Source organism: Echeneis naucrates, chromosome 15 (genome assembly GCF_900963305.1).
Source record: "Echeneis naucrates chromosome 15, fEcheNa1.1, whole genome shotgun sequence".
In the NCBI taxonomy this organism is placed as follows: domain Eukaryota; kingdom Metazoa; phylum Chordata; class Actinopteri; order Carangiformes; family Echeneidae; genus Echeneis; species Echeneis naucrates.
The window spans coordinates 316251-336317 of NC_042525.1; the positions used below are offsets into that span (position 1 = coordinate 316251).

At 45.5% G+C, this 20067-nt stretch overlaps 4 protein-coding genes across 5 annotated transcripts; 3 read left to right on the forward strand and 1 right to left on the reverse strand.

Annotated features, from left to right (window-relative positions):
* Positions 1 to 68: 68 nt before the first annotated feature.
* On the reverse strand, positions 69 to 6205 carry LOC115055637 (ras-related protein ORAB-1-like). Its single transcript, XM_029521582.1, has 6 exons — positions 5798 to 6205; positions 3343 to 3415; positions 3048 to 3143; positions 2870 to 2965; positions 1239 to 1370; positions 69 to 923 (listed from the first exon to the last, which is right to left on the reverse strand). Exons 1-6 carry the CDS (start codon positions 5809 to 5811, stop codon positions 723 to 725), a joined length of 612 nt encoding a protein of 203 aa, XP_029377442.1. The 5' UTR covers positions 5812 to 6205; the 3' UTR covers positions 69 to 722.
* Positions 6169 to 14953, forward strand: hells (helicase, lymphoid specific). Its single transcript, XM_029521580.1, has 24 exons — positions 6169 to 6499; positions 7690 to 8109; positions 8404 to 8501; positions 8782 to 8900; positions 9079 to 9201; positions 9286 to 9327; positions 9415 to 9442; positions 9558 to 9616; positions 9730 to 9771; positions 9880 to 10107; positions 10193 to 10375; positions 10452 to 10595; positions 10784 to 10980; positions 11165 to 11258; positions 11372 to 11533; positions 11813 to 11955; positions 12032 to 12176; positions 12280 to 12363; positions 12527 to 12646; positions 12752 to 12868; positions 12978 to 13137; positions 13242 to 13338; positions 14173 to 14249; positions 14359 to 14953. The coding sequence occupies exons 2-24, from the start codon at positions 8102 to 8104 to the stop codon at positions 14445 to 14447; spliced, it is 2559 nt and encodes an 852-aa protein (XP_029377440.1). The 5' UTR covers positions 6169 to 6499; positions 7690 to 8101; the 3' UTR covers positions 14448 to 14953.
* Positions 14954 to 15656: 703 nt separating this feature from the next.
* Positions 15657 to 17490, forward strand: calhm3 (calcium homeostasis modulator 3). 2 transcript variants are annotated; one of them, XM_029521077.1, is made up of 4 exons: positions 15739 to 16025; positions 16230 to 16357; positions 16550 to 16677; positions 17017 to 17466. In XM_029521077.1, exons 1-4 carry the CDS (start codon positions 15739 to 15741, stop codon positions 17464 to 17466), a joined length of 993 nt encoding a protein of 330 aa, XP_029376937.1. The 2 variants fall into 2 exon arrangements, with proteins under 2 accessions (XP_029376936.1, XP_029376937.1); XM_029521076.1 differs by having other exon boundaries at positions 15657 to 16025; positions 16230 to 16677; positions 17017 to 17490.
* Positions 17491 to 18283: 793 nt separating this feature from the next.
* On the forward strand, positions 18284 to 20008 carry LOC115055345 (calcium homeostasis modulator protein 2). The gene is made up of 2 exons (XM_029521078.1): positions 18284 to 18859; positions 18981 to 20008. Exons 1-2 carry the CDS (start codon positions 18308 to 18310, stop codon positions 19392 to 19394), a joined length of 966 nt encoding a protein of 321 aa, XP_029376938.1. The 5' UTR covers positions 18284 to 18307; the 3' UTR covers positions 19395 to 20008.
* The last annotated feature ends 59 nt before the right edge of the window (positions 20009 to 20067 follow it).

Sequence of the window (20067 nt, forward strand, 5' to 3'; positions counted from 1 at the left end):
CAGTGATGATCCAAACAAACGCACAATAAATAACTCAGGTTCCTACACAAACAGCTGCTGCCGCCTCGTACAGTCTGTTGTACAATATTTATTTGAAGTTGAATTGTTACATGTTACGTCTTCAGCCACAGATTTAATGCAGACAAAAAGAGTCAAGACTTCCCATGAACGTATGAACATGACAGAACTGGCAGATCAGATCTTACATATATATATATACATATTGTTTATGTACATATATGGTCGCACTAGACTTCAGGTGCTGGACAGTGACGCTGCTGTGCAGAAGGCCGAGCAAACAAAATTATAAACACAAAACTGAAACAAAATCACAGAAGGAGAAAAGATCTTTACAAACTGAATCATCCGACAGCTGAAGGAATGCAGAGAAACACACACACTCTCTCACACACTCCTCTCGTCAACCAAATAAAAGTCGTTTCTGAGAGGGCGGGGGGAGGAGGGAGGGGCAGGGGGCGGAGCCTCAATAACAGGACAGTAAGACAAGAAGGATGCTTTATTTGTTTTTGGTAGTGCGGCTACAGTATGTACAGTACAAATACAGGCAACCTCATCTTCTCACATACATGTCATCAATCTTTCCTGTCCTGTCTGGTGGGGAGGGGGCAGAGGGGTTACTGGGACACGGTGGAGTTTGGGTTTGGGTGAGAATTCTGGACGGGAGAGGTGGTGGGGGTGTTCAAATGGAGGTGGTTTTTCTCTCAGCAGCATCCTCCTGACGAAGGCTTGACAGTTGTGCCGGGGGTCAGCTTCACGTTGGGCTTCTCACCCCCCCCGGCTGTGGCCCCAGGGCCCATCCTCTTCTTGATCTCAGCGGCCATTGTCATGAAGGCCTGCTCCACATTGGTGGCGTTCTTGGCACTGGTTTCCAAAAAGGGGATTCCCAGAGAATCTGCAAACTCCTGGATGAACAAAAAAAAGAGAGGGGAGGGTCAGATTTTATTTCTGCATTACATGAAAAAGATGTCGAGACGATGTCCTGCAGGAGATGAAGGTCAGATTAATGATATTATTTATTTTAGCTGTTAAATATTCTGCTCAGTGAGTTTCTGCTTGTAAAGATTCAGACTGATCAACATCTGAACTCTGAAACTTGTTTCCACCAATGGAGCTCCAGGTGAGGACGGAGGTCGATCACCTGAGTCTGACTACAGCTGACGTGAAGCAGGTAAAACCCGCAGAGCGTGAGTCTGAGTGTACCCACTCAGGTGTGTTACCTTTGCTGTTGTGTAATCCACCACTTTCTTTGTCGTCAGGTCGCACTTGTTCCCGACCAAAAGCTTGTTGACATTTTCACTGGCGTAGCGGTCGATTTCCTGCAGCCACTGTTTGACGTTGTTGAAGGACTCCTGACACAGGAAACAGATTAGCATTAGCAGAGAGCTAAAGCTGAGGCTCAGAGCAAAGTGAAGCACTGAAATATGGATGTGTTTAAAGACCGGCGTGCAAATGCTCTGACAGGAAGTCACTTTGAAACTTTGTTGCAGACTGATGTCACACTTTAGGAGCTGTGCTTCTTTTGTGGATGGAAGACAGGGGATAGACAGCAGAAGACGGAAAGAAGACAGTGGTTAACGAGGTGAGCAACAGCAAGTGACCACATCACATGTTCATCTGCTCTCAGTCCAAAGTCCATGAAGAAGACTAGACTCAAGTGCGTTAACGTGTCAAAGTGCATTTAAACTGGATCATGGTGGTTTCAGAAAGATCTGCAACAGGATCCAGGATTACTTCCTGGTTTTTCAGGACTACCATCAGATGAGACCAGGGCAATCCTTTCAGACCTGAATGTCTCAATTCAGATCTTCATTTTATTTAGAGGAGAAGATCAGAGTCAGACCTGTGAAAACCCTGAACCCTAAACCTAGAGCCCTGAGCCCGACCTCATAGCAAAGCCAGGTCAGGTCATTGGTGATGCCCAACATCTACAATAGTCAGCAACCTGTTTCAGAGTGACTTTCGATTTCAGGGCAAAATGGAAGTTTAACATCAGAATCAGGGAATGCGTTAACCGAGCATTTGCCGTCATTGATGGATTTTTTTTAAGATTTGACAGACAAATCTGAAGGCCATCTGCCATTTTGACAGGTTGCATTTACTTCAAAGCAATATCAAAACAGCCATGAGAAGCTGTCTGTCCGAGGCAAAGGCACAAAATTTAATGACAATCGCCTCTGCAGCAGCGTCACCTGACGCATTTGGTTACACAATAGCGGGCACCCCGTTTCACTCCATGCACAACAGGAGGAAGGTGTGAATGAGACTGAGTTCAGGCCGCAGCAGGTGAACTGAGTTAAATTCAGCTGATTTCTTGCATTTGTTCATATTTTAATTGCAAGTATTTAATTTTGTAAAACTGTGTTGTTTTATGCTTATGGCCACAGTTGGTGTTTATAGTGGTCACCGATGTCACTGCAGGGAAATGTGGTGCTGACATGATGAATGTTTTCTCTCATGCCTTTATAAGTGCATCATTTAGTTTGTTCTAATTGAATTTGTATTAAAAACAAATGAATGAAAATTAAATACTATTGACTATGACTTTATTATAATTAAAAACAAAAATTAAAATGACAGATAAACTAGATTATGACAGATTTTTTTTTTTTTTTTTTTTAAACGGACAATGAAAATGTCTAGTGCAACTTATGATCAAAATAATTTCAGAGTGAGGAAGAGGAAAGAAGATGGATTTGATTCCCCCATCAGAGGCCAGAGAGCAAACATCTCAGTCCGGTGAAGTCTGGAATCAGATCACACTCTTTTTATGGATGAATGAAATATGCTGGTGTGTAAATGGAGGACAGTGTGTGTTTGGAAGGTGTTACAGTTGTGATGTCATACTCACCTGGTCTGTGACATCATAGACTACAATGATACCATGAGCTCCTCTGTAGTAGCTAGACGTGATTGTACGAAACCGTTCCTGACCTGCCGTGTCCCACTGTGGACCAGAACCAGAACTCAGTTCAGAATGAATGATAGCTTGAGTTTTTATTCACTAGTTTATTCACACACAGACTTACAATCTGAAGTTTAATGGTCTTTCCATCCAGTTCTATGGTTCGTATTTTGAAGTCCACTCCAATAGTGCTAATGTAACTTTCTGTGTATGTGTCGTCCTGCAGAGAGAAACGCACTTGGTCAGATCACTCACACAACCTGTTCACTAAACACACAAGCAGACACACAACCTGGAGTGTCAGTCATTATACAATGATCTGAATGAAGCAGGTACAGACAGTCAGTTTCTTCCAGTTTCCTCAAACCCTGAAACCAGATTCTCAGACACTGAATCTGCTGCTTCTTTGGGAAACTTACTGCAAACCGAAGAAGGAGGCAAGACTTTCCGACACCAGAGTCCCCGATCAGGAGCAGTTTGAATAAATAGTCACTAAGAGGGAAGAAGAAAATGACATTTCAGAAATAGTTAACAAGGTGAGCAAATTACAGATTACCCATTAAAACAAGACCTGGTTCAGATGACTCAGAACTATCAGGACACTCAGTCTGACTGAGATGCTGATCAGCATTAGTGTCATTTCATGGTTTGGCAGAGTGACTGAAAGATCTGCAGCATACAAAGGAAGGAAACACTGAGGACAATGACCCTGCTGAGATCAGCCACATTTTCAGGATGACGAGCAGGAAGCCAGGTGATGGGCCATATAAAGTTTCCTTGGTCACGTGGTGTAACTTTCTACTCCAGCTCTTTGAGTCGTATTCAGTCAACGAAAAGCACCCAGAGACTCAGAACTAGCACCTGTGGTGGAACTCTCCTGTAGTGGGACTGGCTGACCTTTTACCTTCTCAGGGGCCCATTTTCTGATAATCTGTCCTTGGCTGATAAAACAGCTATGTGCTGCTGCTGACCAGAAACGTAATCTGTTTTAACCACAGAAACTTAGTTCCACTTTTGGTTCCTGGGCCAGAACTCCTGCTCCTGCAGAGGAAACTCCCCAACAACCAACACAAACCATGACTGAAGTTGAATTGAACTGGAAATCACCAGAAACCAGTTACCGCTGGGACCAGTCTTATGATTCAGGAGAACAATTTCATACATTATTGGTGTTGAAATAAGAACTGACTTCCTGAAAAAACAAAACCCCTGAGTCATCAAGAGAAGAGGAAAAACTAAAGTGTTCCTCATGAAAAGCTTCCTGACACCCATCTGAATACTTAACATCAAACACACTGCATACTGTGGGGAATGAAGGAGCCTTCAGGATTATGTGGTCTGATTCTGTTGTGCTCTGTGGAATGTGTAACAGTATTATTGAGGGGGAACTTTCATACTTAGGTTGGGCATTCAGCTGTTACATTAATCCTGCCCATCATGCAGCGAGGCGGGTCCAGGCAGCCAGCAGCCAACATGCAAGTCTAAACTACATCCTGCTCACAATTACACACATATAAAAAGGAGGCCATATAATTAGAATCTTTCCCAACACACACAGACACACACCAGTATCTACTCTGTCAGAAGGCTCTTCGTATCCTGCCTTTTTCAGTCTCACTTTCCCTGCTGACCTATCGCAGCACAAACTCATAATCCTGAGAACAAAAGCAGAGCAGAAATCCAGAGGAAAGGATCTGTGCTGCATGTTGTGATCCTGAGGAGTGAAACCCGGAATAATGTGTTTCCATCTGCTTTCAAGGTAAAGCTTTTGATTTAAACCACAGCCTGATGGGTCTGATACTGCTAAAACCTCCAAATTAACCAAGTTCTGCAGTATAAACCACTGATCCATCAGCAGCATCATGGAGGGAAGCAGCTTGTCACATCAGCTGAGTCTGGTCGTATCCTTCCTCCCAAGACGTCTCTGTTTTTCTCCCCATTGGATAAAATCCAGTCATTCCCTTTTCATTAAACCTGTGACCGAGGACAATGGTCGTCCTTATGCAAGGCTGACCGCTCGCTGCTCAACACATCTCTGACAAAAAGCAGTTGGCCAAACGGGTGTGACGAAAATCAAGGATTCCAACTAAAACTAGAACAAACAGAGTCCTTAGTAAAGACAAGAGAAGGATCTGACAGTAAGAAGACCGTCATCAGTCTGTTCACTGTGTTCAACAGAAAAATCCAAACCAGCCTCAGTCACACGTTACTGAATTTTTAGGTAAATTATGAGGTGAATCTTCCCTCTATGACGCTGACTGAGGATCTGCTCCATACCAAGGAGGTGAATCATTAATTACACTGATTCTGCAGAGATGAATGGACACTGCACCGATTTACGTAACAACGACCAGTAAGACCAGTATCCAGATATTTGAAGCGTGATCGGCTTGACAGAGCAGTTTGATGAAGCAGAGGCAGAAAAGTGAAGTGAGTGATTGCTCAACATCCCTGTGGTGAAACTGGGGCTTGTCCTGCAGCATGTGACCCCCACATGACTGACCGACACTGAGTCATGGTCAACAACAGGTGAAGCTCCAACACAACGATAACACATACAGACTCACACGGACACACAACGACTCAGCCTGGTGTGCTGGTGTTTGTGAGCAAACAGAGATCCGTGTCCTGTATTTACATCGACATCCAGCTGTTTATTCAGTAAACAGGGTAACCATGAACCCTGACCCTAACCGTAACCCAGAACACGGAGCCTGTTCCGGCAGGTACAGGTGGACTTCCAACAGTCAGCAGCTGACGGAGCCGCTAACCGAGCCAGCAAGTTCTTTCACGTAGCTAACTCCGGGTTAGCCCGGAGCTAACCAGAACTAAAAGCTCCAAAATGTCCCCCGCGTCCTTCAGACAGATACTCACTACTCTGGATTCATGTTTGTCTCGGTGTGTGGCCTGTCTCCTCCGCTGAAAGCTCTCCTTTTTCAGACAAACGGTGCTGTTCGGTGATGAAGATGCGTTAGCTTCAGACGGCGGCCGGCTACTGGCTTCTCCGTAAAAACCCAAAATGGCTGCAGCTCCGACCAGGAAACGGCTAACATTAGCCAGAGGGGTTAGCCGATCAGGAGTACCGGGCGGCCGGGGACCGAGAAGCGACTGGGAGCCGTCTCTACAGCCAGGAACCGAGTAGGAACGGACGGGGCGGTTGTGTGTCAGCGGCCGGTTGTGTTGAATGTGTGTCGGTAACGTTACTGCACCATCGACCTGTCAGACCGCACTGGGATTACGTCATTTAGTGAAACGTGGCACACAAGACTCACACACTGCCCCGTGTGCACAACTACACACAATACACACAACACACAAGTTCCGGACCAACACTTCAACATAAAGCTCGCCCTCCTGGACTCTGTCTGGAGAGACTTTTATTTCTAAAGGCACGACCTGTATTTCCGGCAACGGTCCAGTTCTGATCAAAGTGAATAAAATTAGATCGGAAAAGATCGATATCCTAAAACTGATCACATTATTCTTCCAGAAACTTCTCCCGTGGTAACGACGTCACGTTGAGTCATCAAACAGGAAGGAGGTGCGACCCGGCGGTTCATGTTCTCACCTGCACAGGTGAGTTAGAGCTTACAGTGATGTCAAAGCTCCGAGGTTTGTTTTATCCGACCCACCATGACACACAAAACAGAGATGCTCTTTTCCTCTCATTGTGTTTTTATTTCTAATTTCTCAAAACTAACAGAGCAAAGAGCAGACAGGAAGAGGACCTAAAGCGTAAATAAATTAATGTACGGTGGCTCTGAGAGCTCAAAGCACTGCAACTCAACAACGCCTGCAAATAAGCAAAACACAAACAACATTTTTTAAACATATTTAACAGTTTGACATTACAAACACAACACAACCAAATACACAAATGAGCTGCGAATGATTTAACTTCAAGCATCACACAAATGTCGGTCCATTTATTATCACACATTTATTATGTATTACAGTAATAACCTGAATATGGTGAATTTAATCTTTTATATTTTGTGTGTAGTGTGATTCTTTTATGTGTATTGATGTTGTGTTGATCTTTTATCTTGGGCTCTGAGTCTGTAATAAGTTTTGATTGATTGATTTGATTTGATTGATTGACAGTGATAATTTTCACTGTGTGACATTTTAAAGCTCTGGTTAGTAACTGTGAAGAGAAAAATTCACGAACAGATGAATTCCTATCTGAATCAGATAGGAATTGATCCAATAATGAATATAATTAATTAATAATAACATCAATCATAATCATAAGTAAACTATATATGTGTTATATATATATATATAACTGAATATTATATGTAATTAACTAAGTCAATTTGTGTTTATTATGTTCAAGTATAGACAAGCAATTTCCGCAATTTAGATTCGCGGGAACTATCAGATTAGTTATGGTAATTATGTCTGTCGGGGGCAGGCGCTGAGTTATTCAATATTTTTGTCTTTGAAATAAATAACCTCCAGTGAACAGACTCGCGTTTAACTTCATTTTAACAAATTAAAACGTGTCATTGTTATTCCGATGTTCGTGTTTGCTCCTGAAATATCGCGATTTTTACAGCTGTTAACAAAAATCCCCCTGTTTTACTGGAAATGGTTTCGTCCGTACTGGCGCGAAATGGATTAACCCCGCCCATCCATATGAGTCAAGTCGCCCTGAAAACGAAAGAAGCGGAAGTCCTTGGGAACGTCAGAATAAGAAACCACACCAGCCTCTTCAGGCAACTTTCCATGTAAACCGGTGTTAAACGGTTTTATTTTGAAAGGCTCCGTCCGGCTGTTTCCTCGGTGTTCTCCGACGCTTCTGGCGGCTGAAGATCGGGACCCGAGAGCGTGGAGTCCAGACCGGCAGAATCCGAACCAGCATAGTCCAGACCGGCAGAGCCCAGAACGGCAGAGTCCGAACCGGCAGAGCCCAGACCGGCAGAATCCGAACCAGCAGAGTCCAGACCGGCAGAGTCCGAATCAGCAGAGTCCAGAACGGCAGAGTCCGAACCGGCAGAGTCCGAACCAGCAGATGTTTCATATCTGAAGAGCTCTAAACAAACTGTCTTTGTGTGTCTCTGGTCTGGTGAATCAGTCGGTTGTGTAACTCTGAAAAGTTGTTTTGTCTTATTAAAGTCAGTTTTCTGACAGAAAAACATTAAAAACTAAATATCAGCTTTTCTGCAGGAAGCAATGAGCAGGTGAGTGAAATGTTTGATATCACAACAGTCTGTTCATAAGTTTAATTATTTTAATAATTTCCTGTCTGAAAGTTTAAAAGATGAATGTTTAGGTAGAAGTTCGAAGTCTGCATGTTGAATATTTAATGAAACAGCATGTTAACCCTTTAAACAGTGGGAGTTAACACTGTTTGTGTTATTGTGGTAATTTAAGGGGGTCAGCGGTGCAGGAGACAGTGACTGCAGGGCTGATTGTGTTGTTGATGTCAGTGTTAACACTGTGTTGGTCTGATTGTGTTGTTTTTGTGTGGACAGTGTGAAGGCAGGAAGTCGTAGTGTGTCTCCTCACTGTCCCAAACCGGACGAGCCCGAGGAGCCTCTGGGCACCACCATGGAGACTGAAGCTGCCAAAGGTCAGCGACCCCCCAGGAGCTACTGCTCTTTAGCTATGAGATGATGATGATGATGGTGGTGGTGGTAGTAACCTTCATTCACTTTTTAAAGCCTCATTCAGGCTCTTCTGTTTTGTAATTTTTAAAATGTCTCTAAATGGTCAGGCGTTCTGCTCATTCTTCGGAGCAGTCATGATGAAAAATCAGCTCCAAAGCCTCTAATGCTCTAAATATCTGATTGCTATGGTTTGAAAAGAAGTGTCCCAACTGGGTCTTAACTATCGCTGTTGTTTCTTTGAAGATGTCAGTGTGAAATGTGAGAGTGTGTCATCTGAAGTTGTCATCACAAAGGAAATGGAGGAAGAGGAGAAGCAGCTGATGGAAGAAGGCGAGAGGAAAGAGAAGGAGATGATGGAAAAGGTCTGTTTGGTTTTCGAAAGACTCTTATTGTGCTGAGTGACAGCGGTGAGCTTCTCCCCTGATTGGTCAGAAGGACCTGAAGCCTCTCAGTCCATTTCACCGAAATGATTTGGGAGAAAGTTGTGTACTGTGGTCATTTGTGTGTAGTGATGTGTGTGTGTGTGTTGTTCCTCTGAAGGCCCGGGAGACGTGGCAGAAAGACTCTCACAACATGCGCTTTAAGAGGCTGCAGCATCTCCTGCAGAAGAGCAACATCTACTCCAAGTTCCTGTTGACTAAAATGGAGCAGCAACAGAACGAGGTAGAGTTTGTGTGAACTGCAACGCAACCATGAGTGACGAGGTGTTGCTCCTGCAGATGCTCACGTTCTGTTTCTTCATTTCAGGAGAAACTAAGAAAGGAGAAACTAGAGAAGAAGAACAAGAAGGTGAGGAGCATTTGATTCACACACCTGAGCATCACATCAGAGGAAGTTAAGATGATTGATTAAAGATGGTTTCTGTGTTTGATGCAGGGCACCAACAAGGCTGAACCTGAGAAAGGTGAGTCCATCCTGACTGACTCGTCGATGAAGTAACTCAGTTTTATTGATGATACTAATTTTAAATGAGCCAAACTCGGTGTGATGTTTGTTTGTTTTTGTTTTTTTTTCTCCAGAGAAAAAGAAGAGAAGGAGGGATGAAGACTATAAAATTTCAGACATCATGTCAAAAGAAGTAAGATTTTTGATTTTTTTTTTTTTTTTTAAATTATTATTATTATTATTTTCCTCTTCTGCTCATGTTCCATTTACTCATATCTCAAGTTGCTGGATTTTTTTTTTCTTCAGGAAATCATGTCACAGGCTAAGAAAGCAAAAGTGGAGGCAGCGGTAAGGGATGATTTTGTCCTTAATTTTTGATGATTTGTATTTTAAGCCTCTGTTGGGGGCCCAAAGGTTTTTTTTATCCAAACCTACATCTCAAACCTGTGACGTTAGGACGAGGGCCCGGTCCAGAAGAAACTAGAAGCTGAGGACATTGAGAAAATGAGCGACTCAAACCAAGACATCAAAAACCGGCTGTCAGAGACGGTGCGAGACAATGCTAAGCACCTGCTGGACCCTAACAGGATGGTCAACGGCGAGCCGGTCCCTGCTCAGCAGCCACAGCTCTTCACTGGGGGGGTCATGAGGTGGTACCAGATCGAGGGCATCGAGTGGTTGAGGGTGAGTCAAGTGACCTCAAAAGGGAAATTAATTAAGGTATTTTCTGTGTGGACTAAACCGCCCTGTTGTCTCTTCACTGTTCCAGATGCTGTGGGAGAATGGCATCAACGGGATCCTGGCGGATGAGATGGGCCTGGGGAAGACCATCCAGTGCATCGCTCACATTGCCATGATGATTGAAAAGAAAGTCATGGGCCCCTTCCTGGTGGTGGCGCCGCTCTCCACCCTGCCCAATTGGATCAATGAGTTCAAACGCTTCACGCCAGAGGTGAGAGGATGACCAGGTCTTTTCAAGTCTCACCTGGTCCCTTCCAGTCTGACCTGGTCTTGTGTGTTTGTCCCAGGTATCTGTGGTCCTCTATCACGGCCCCCAGGCAGAGAGGGCCCAAAAACTGAAGCAGATCCGTAGACCTCAGGGGCTCCTCAGCATGTGTCCTGTGGTCATCACCTCCTTTGAGATATCTATGATTGACAGGAAGTTTCTCCAGGTAAGATCCTAGCAGGGATCACATCTGGGAGGGAGGCTCTGGGAAAGGATTAACAAGGAACGATTATCAATCATTTCTTGATTTATTGACTCCTTGCGTGATGCGACTCTTGCTGGAACAGTCAAACTGATGATAGAGAGAAGGCTCAATGTACTGATAAGTCTGTTAACTTCCTGTTGTGTCTCCAGCGTTTCCACTGGAAGTATCTGATTGTGGACGAAGGCCATCGCATCAAAAACCTTAACTGTCGTCTGGTGAGGGAGCTGAAGGTGCTTCCCACCGACAACAAGCTGCTGCTGACGGGGACGCCGCTGCAGAACAACCTTGCTGAGCTCTGGTCCCTCCTCAACTTCCTGCTGCCGGAGGTGTTTGATGACCTTGAGAGGTATTTCCTTTTGATTATTGATAAGTGGAAAGCAGATCAGTTCTGCTGCTTAACCCTTTCAGAGCCAAATGAAGTCTCTACTGTTTTTTTATGTTATTGTAAAAATACAAAACAGCCTCATGTTCTCGTAGTTGAGGTTGAACTTGTGGCTCAGATGTGAAGTCCTGTCATGTTTCCTGTGCAGCTTTGAATCATGGTTTGACATCAACACTCTTGGGGAGGCTGAGAGTGTCGTGGTTGCTGAGCGCGAGCAGAACATCCTGAGCATGTTGCACCAGGTCAGTGTCAGCGTTCCTCTGCAGCTCCTTCCAACTGTCAGTGTCTGCTGTGGAACACTCTCCCTCCAAGTTCTTAGGGTTCTGCAGGTCCTAAAGGTTCTGGCTCATTTCAGATTCTGACTCCGTTCTTGCTGAGGAGGTTGAAAACAGATGTGACGCTGGAAGTTCCTCCAAAGAAGGAGATAATCGTTTACGCCCCTCTGACGGCCAAACAGGAGTTGTTTTACACCGCCGTGGTCAACAAGACCATCACCAAGACGCTGGGCTTGGAAAAGGTAATGCCATGTTGGATTCACTGACCTGGTCTCAAAGTGAACCTTGGGAGAAATTAAACTTTGGAGATCAAAAGTCAGGGTCACTGTGACCTGATTAAAACACACAGAGTACCTTAATGACATCTCTCTAAAGTCTGGCCTGATGCGAACCAGACCTGTTGAGTTACTGCAGTGTGTTAATGTGATATAGAGACCTGAATTATGATGAAGCTCAACCCTCCTCATCACTATCATGATACGAGCAATCAATAATGGTGTTAATTTCCTGATGTTCTGCAGACAGAAACTCCCATGGAGCTGACAATGAGTGGCAGACCGAAGCGTAGAGGTCGAAAGGTGGTGGACTACAAAGAGACAGAGTCAGACACACCCCGCGGTCTGGAGAAGTATCTGGAGAGTCTTTACAAGGAGCCCGAGCAAAGGTAAGCACCGCCCACACGTATGTCGTCCTCCTGACGACTCCATGTGTCTCAGTCTGACCGTCTTCTCCGCTTAAAGATCTATGCCGGTGCTGGACATCAAGACCAAGCTGGACTCTCAGGTCACCCTGAAGCTGCAGAACATCCTGATGGTGCTGAAGAGATGCTGCAACCACCCCTACCTGGTGGAGTACCCACTGGACCCTGTCACACAGGAGTTTAAGGTAATGCCCCCCCCCCCCCCCCCCCCCATTGCCCTGAAAAGATTCAACAGGTTCACTTCTTTTTCCTGAGACTTCATCATATATTTTCCTTGTCCCCCAACAGATAGATGAGCAGTTGGTGCAGAGTTCGGGGAAGTTGCTCATCTTGGACAGACTTTTACCAGCTCTGAAAGAACGAGGACACAAGGTGAGACAGGAACCAGCAGCTACATCGTCTGACTCAGGTCGAGGTGGTCCTGGTCCTGATCCTCGAGGACTGATCCGTGATCAGTGGTTTACTCGGTGCTGTTGTAGAGCTCAGGTGTCTCAGTTTAGTCCGTCCTGATGTGTTGGGTGTCTTTGTGATCCAGGTCCTGATCTTCAGTCAGATGACGTCCATCTTGGATATTCTGATGGATTACTGCTTCCTGCGCGGCTTCCAGTTCAGCCGCCTGGATGGTTCGATGTCATACGCCGACAGAGATGAAAACGTGAGATTCACATTTTGACTTGAGCCGGCACAGTGTCGGGCTGCAGTTGTGTGTCTTCTCTGATCTTCTTCTTTGTTTTGACATCATCACCTTCTTCTCCCTCAGATGTCCAAGTTTTCACAAGATCCGGAAGTTTTTCTGTTCCTCCTCAGCACCAGAGCTGGAGGTCTGGGGATCAACCTGACGGCCGCCGACACCGTCATCATCTTTGACAGTGACTGGGTGGGTGACACATTATCCATCATCAATGCTGGAGGTACTTCCTGTTTGTGTTTGCAATTGAGACAGTGTGTGCTGATACCCCCCCCCCCCCCCCCCCCCCGATTAACAGAACCCCCAGGCGGACCTGCAGGCCCAGGATCGCTGTCATCGCATCGGTCAGACAAAACCGGTGCTGGTTTATCGTCTGGTCACTGTTAACACCATCGATGAGAAGATCCTGGAGAGAGCATCAGCCAAGAGGAAGCTGGAGCAGATGGTCATTCACAAGAGTCAGTCACTACGCACACATGCACACACCAGCATTACATCAGTAGGCCTGGAAACTCTGGATCAAGTGCTGAGGTGCTTTCTGACACTTCTTGTTCTTCCCCAGATAAGTTCAAAGGCGGGAAGGCAGAGTTGAATCAAAGTAAAAGCTGCATTGATCTGGACGAGTTGATGGACCTGCTGAAAGCCCAAGGCGCAGAGAAGTAAGACCAGAACCTGACCTGGACTCGGCTTTTGTTGTCAACGTTAAAGCCTCCAATTAGCTTTCAGGCCCAAAATGAGTATTTATTGAGTGGTTAGGTTCAATATGGCTGCTCCTTATCGTCAGCTGAACATGTCCAGTTAATGAGTCGGGGAGTCACGAAGCTCCGCCCCTTGGGAAGATGTTTTTTTTTTTTTTTTCACCAATCTTACTTACACTTAAAATAAAAAATAAGAACGAGCAGTTTAGCTCTCGATGGCTGAAGCGCCCAGATTTGGTTTGACTGAAGTTAACCCCTTTTCATCAAGCATTCCGCCCACTTTTGCTCAACTATGCAAGAATTCCAGCGGATCCTGAAAGCTGAGCTGTTGCGCTTCCCAGCCAATATTGGGTCACTACGGTAATTCCACTTGCACTTTTGACGAAAGCTGGCGAATCTGCTCCTTTGTCATTTACTGTTAATACATTATGTGTTCTGGAAAAATGGCACTGACAAGACACCTTCTGGCCCTTTTTATGGTTAAATTAAGCAAAAGGTCCAGGTGGACAAGAGGAATCTTAAGTGTTAAAAGGTAAAAAAAAAAAAATCATGATTTGATTCATTCACTTGATGCAACTATCTGGAGGGACTTTTAGGCTCTGTCTCTGTTTGTTGGAAAAACATATGAATGCTGATGAAAGCACCCCTCCACTGTGTCTCTTCCTGATGACATCACTCCTTTTGAGCTCTGTCTGAGCAGAAAGACAAACTGGACCTCTAGAAATAAATCACTGGACTAGAATCAGCTGGTTCTGGTGGAAACCAGGAGAGTAACTTGTTGGTTTGTTGCCTCAGACAGGTGAAGGCGTCGAAGGGGAAGGTGATCAGTGACAAGGATCTGGAGGCTTTACTGGACCGCAGCGACTTACTGGGTGAGGAGGCACAACAACAACATGGATGGATGAGTGAAGTCGGTGTTTGAATCTGGTCTCTGTCCTTCCTGACTTTAAAATTCTTCTGTTTTGGTCTTGTGTCTTTCAGAAAAAGGGAAGAGCGGTGTGAAGAAGGAGAAGGTTGGCGTCTTCAGGGTGATCGATGCTGAAGAGTCGTCAGAGATCTCGCTGACCTGAACTGGAGACGACTTGGCTGACGTCGTCATGGTGACTAAAACATCACCAAACTGCTGTGTATCAAAACCGTATATTTTGTCCTTCGCTGCCTTGTTCAGCTTTAATAAGCTCTGATGGTTGGACTGTAACCATCGATCGTATGGCCTGACTCCTCCCTGTCAGGAAGCTCCACCCACTTTATTATTTGTGGAGAGAGGCCGTCTCTGTTGTTGTTTAATGTGGATCTCCTTCTTTAGCTTTTTTTTTTTTTTTTCCCCACTCTGATGATTAAAAATCATCTAACGATGTTGTAATTAAAGCACTTTCATGCAGGTCAAGTAAACATGTTCTTTCCTCTTTGATATAAATAATTTTGTACTGAAATAAAAACTTTGTGTTGTTTGACCTGATTTCTGAGGCTGAACAGAACTGATTGTTTCATCAGTGACTTTGTGGTTTATCTCTGAAAGCTCCCGTAAAATGAAACTGACTGTAACAAAGATGACATGTAACTTTTTGTAGTAAAACAAAAGAAAATAAAAGAACACAAAACAACTGATTGTATCTTTGTGAAGCTACAGAATATGACGAGTAACTTCAAAATATAAGCCCTAAAACTTTAATAAAGGAAATTGCATCTAAATAACAAATAAACATAATCAAATACACTAGGTGTTTGTGGTCAGACTGAGCTGAACAGTTCAGTTACAGCTGGATATGAAACAAATCTGAGGTCGTTTCCACAGATCATGTTAAGCTGTGAGGGGCGTGGCCTTTTCCAGCCTCAGTTACACCTGCAGAACATGATTCAGTTTTCTATTCCAGGTCAGTATTTACTATGAAAAGTGTAATATATGGAAGCACGATGAGAGAGTGGACATCATGTTTCAGTCCGACTTCTCTGTCTTACCTTCTGTCTCCTGTAAATATAAATATTGAAAAAAAAAACTTTCATGATTCAACGAAAAACTAGGCACACCCTTAGTTTGAAATTACCCAATAAAAGTAAAGACAATCAAAGGTCTTGAGTTGCCTTTTCAAAATAAATCTCAAAAGGACATCCTGCTCCTTTTCCTGAAGACAATGGAGGATGGTGCTGCGTTCACTGACAGCCCTTTGTGCTTTGAAGTTGGTGCTTCCTGTTGTGGTTCCTTTAAGAGCAACGAAGGGTGTGGTCACATGGCTCTGTTACCTGCACAGGTGAGTCAGGACTCAGACTGTGAGGTTGAGTCGAGTGAACATCAGTGTCTGTTTCAGCCGTGTTTCCTGCGTTGGCCATTGAAGAGCCTTCGGCTCTCAGAGTCGTGACGCCATGGAGCGACTGAAGTTGGTCCTGCAGTATTTCCAGTCCAACTCCGAGTCCATCTCCAACGGGATCTGCATCATCCTGGCCCTGGTCAGCGTCAAACTCTACACCAGCTTCGACTTCAACTGCCCCTGCCTCCCCCAGTACAACAAGCTGTACTCGCTGGGTGTCATGATCATCCCTCCCATCATCCTCTTCTTCCTGGGCATCCTGGTCAACAGACACACGGGTGTCATGATGGACGAGTGGATGAGACCGACAGGGAACAGGTCCAAGAATCCAGCTGTGGTGAAGTGAGTCTGTCGCCTCCTTAAACTCCTGATTCAGTCTGATGCTTTGGCCATTTTGTTCCTTCGTCCTAACGAGGATACGCAGATCCATCACTGACCGACTTCCTGTTTATTTGTCTGCTGACTCTTTGTTTTTTCAAGAATGCAAACAATTTTGTTTTTATCTAATCTAATGGTTTTTGGGTCTGACCTGCCACCGGCCCCCAGGTACCTGTTCTCAGCCATGATGCAGAGGGCCCTGCTGGCCCCCATGGTCTGGATCCTGGTCACTCTGTTGGATGGAAAGATCTTCATCTGTGCCTTCAGTGTCACCGTGGACCCAGGTCTTTTTTCAGGTACTGGTTCTCCTGGTCCAGGTCTGTCCTGGTTTGTCCTGGTCTGTCCTGGTCTGTCCTGGTTTGTCATGGTCTGTCCTGGTTTGTCCTGGTTTGTCCTGGTCTGTCCTGGTCTGTCCTGGTTTGTCCTGGTCTGTCCTGGTTTGTCCTGGTTTGTTCTGGTCTGTCCTGGTCTGTCCTGTGTTTCTTCAGGTTTGCCAAACAGCACTGGTCTGGAGGTGATCCGGATCATGGCTAAAGTTCCCTGTAAAGAAGATGTGATCTTCAAGAACAGCTCATTCCGTAAAGCCGTGTCACGTTACATCCGCTGCTACTCTCAGGTCAACAACACAACACAACACAACACAATACCACAGCAACATGAGATGACTTTATACTACATTTAAACACACACCTTTTAATCCGTTGGGGGTCGGGCCCACACCTGGTCTGGTCAGATACAGGACTGAGTCCTATAAAAAAAAAAAGGAACTAGGGTTTTGCTCAAATCAAAGTCTGAGAACTAAACACACAGTACACACACAAATGCACACAATACAAACAAAACACACAATTCAAAGACAGACAAAGACAAATGTGAGTCATTGTCCCAGCTGAGCTTTTGTCACGTGTGTACACACAGACATGCACTGAGATACTGATCCTTTGTCCCCGTCCAGGCTGTGGGCTGGTCCATCCTCCTCTTTCTCATCATACTGGGAGCCCTGGGCCGCCTCGTCAAGCCGTGTTTCGACGACCACGCCACCTTCCTGCAGACGCGTTATTGGAGCAACTACCTGGACATGGAGCAGAAGCTCTTCGATGAGACCTGCGTCCTTCACGCTCGTGAATTCGCCCAGAATTGTGTGGTGCAGTTCTTTGAGGACATGAGGGAGGACACCATCTTCCGTCTTCCTCACCCGCCCATCATCAGCAAGTTCCTGGACGGGTGGGAGGAGGAGGAGGAAGAGCGACTTCACGGGATAACAAAGCAGGAGCAGATGGACCAGCTGCTCAACAAGTGGTTCTACAGCAAACCGGAGCTGGACGTGACCCGCATCGCACACAGACCCAGGACCTGCGTCACCTGGGAGGACCGCGACAGGAAGATTTTATACTCTGATGTCTAGGACACGCCGAGCAGGATGTAGATGATCTTAGGTCAAAGGTCAAAGGTCCACGCAGCATTCAGATCCGTCAAACTGCCTTAATTCAGTTGGATCTAACTCGGTTCGTCCATTGACTTCTATTCAGTGACCTTTGACCTCTCACGTGTATTCTGGGGGTTGATGTTGTTCTTGTGTTTTGATGACTTGATGATGTTGAAGTAGATTTGATTTTCTGCAGTTCGTTGTCTATTTGTCTTTTTTTTGACTCTCTGTCTGTATGTTTGCATCTCCTTCAATTTCTCTGGTTATTTGAATTTGTGGGTTTGAGTTGATTTTACTAACAAACACAAAAATGCAAATGAAAGTTTAGAACAAACAGACTCAAAGTCAGTTTGTTAATACAATCTGACTCAGCTGATTCAGTGTCTGTAGGTCTGATGTTTGGTTCCTTCAGCCCCCCCGCTCCTTCTCCAACACATGTTTTCACTTACACACCACGTTTTTTCCTTTTTTCCATTGGGAGGAGTCTGACTGAATGAAGAGGAAGCTGCTCATTTTCAGCCTCACAGTCGACTTTCTGTCGCGGACTTGAAAGTTTTCTTCATATTTTGTTGGTTTGGATGTTTCTGCTGGACTTGAAAGGCTGAGTCACATGACCTGCCTCAGGAAACGGCCTGTGTGAGTTTGCGTGACTGTTGGACAGGAACTCTTTGTTTGAGTCTTTTCTCAGTCTGCTTCAATCTGTGTCTGTTGACTGGTAGAGGAACAATAGAAGTGAACTCCCTTCATCTTGTAGCAGCTGCTGTTCATCAGTTTCCTTTTCTTTGTGTCCCTTCAATTTAACTGTCAGTAAACACCCAACATGGCTGCTGCTGCACTCGTCACAGAAAATTTTAAGTTTGTGTCGCTCTTCTTCAAGAGTAAAGATGTGATGATCTTTAACGGTCTGATTGCTCTGGGGACAGTTGCCGGACAGTCTGCGTACACCGTGTTTGCCTTTCATTGCCCATGCGCTTCAGGGAGGAACTACTGCTACGGCTTAGCGGCCATTGGCGTTCCAGCACTGGCTTTTTTCCTGGTGGGAATAATGCTGAACAAGAGGACGTGGGACCTGGTTTCCGAGTGCCGCCTCAGAAAGTGCCGGAAGCTGTCGGCAGCCACTGCCTTCGCACTGCTGGGAAGCATCGTAGGTCGAGCTGTGGTGGCGCCGCTCACCTGGGTGGTCATCTCTTTGTTGCACGGCCAGGCGTACACGTGCGCTCTCAGTGAGTTTGTTGATCCTAGCACCCTGAAGAACTTCCCACCAGGTCAGGGGTCAGAGGTCATGGCTAGATTGTCGTGTCCAGGAGGCGTTCCAGAGGCAGTGCAGAGTTTCTGGGTGGAAGTTGAGCGTCAACTGAAATATGAATCTCAGGTAGTGAAGAACTTCCTGCTTTGTGTTTGTCTCTTGTGTGTTCAGTTGTCAGATGCTGTCACCACAGAGATGAGGCGGTCAGGTGATGCTCTGAGGTGGTAACACTGTGTGTTGTTTGCAGCTGATTGGCTGGCTGCTGCTGGCAGGAAGTTCTGTGATCATCTTCCTCATCATGTGTCTGAAGCGCTGCTCCTCCCCCCTCGGATACCTGCAGGAGGACTACTGGTCCCAGTATCGCCACAGTGAGAACACCCTGTTTGAGCGCACGGCCGCCGTCCACACCAACTTCTTGGCTGCCCAGAACGTGAAGAGCTTCTTTGGCTTCGTGGCTCTGGAGAAGGAGGAGCGGGAGCAGCTGGATGGACTCCAGAGTCTTCGTCCAATCAACAGCACCGATTGGAACAGAATAACAGGCGTCTACCTGTACCGGGAGAAGAACGGCCTGCCGCTCTACAGCCGGCTCAACAAATGGGCCACGTACAGCCTTGAGAACAATGTGGAGGCCCTGGAGAAAGAGATGGACGTCCTCAGCTGACAGGCCCCGCCCCCAGTCCTCCATCACTTTAACCTGAACAGCCTCACGAGACCACAACAGTTTTAAGTCCAGACTAGAGACAGGATGGACCTTTAACATGGGAGTCTATGGGACGGACCAACTAACTGCTGGACTCTAGTGGTCTGGACTCAGTCACTGCTGGATCTGGACTCTGATGGGAATCCGTCTGCTTCTTCCTGAAACAAACATTCTGACAAACACACACACAGTTTTTGACACTTTGACTTTGTTTGGACGATGAGATGTGTTTTTCATCTCTTAAGGCCTTCAGGAGGACACACTCCATCAGGTGCTTGACTCCAACACTGAAAAATCTGCTGCTTTGACCTTTTTTGTTCTTTCAGCTTTCATTGTGGTGTGGCCTACTTTGGTTCAGTGTAGAATTGTGTTGAAAACTTTAAGAGACTTTATGTAAAGTTCTGTTTAAGTCATATTCTATATATAATATTTATAGTCCGTACTGTCACATTCTGTCCTACTTAAGAACTTTTGGGAGAAAATTTGAATGTTACTTCTCAGGATGTCAGAAATATCTCATACCTCTGCTTTTCTGTTTTGAATAAATAATTGACCTGTTTTTGACTTTGTAAGATGATCCAAAAATCAAATCAATAAAATTCCTGAATGAAAATACACCCAGGGAGTTTTTGAC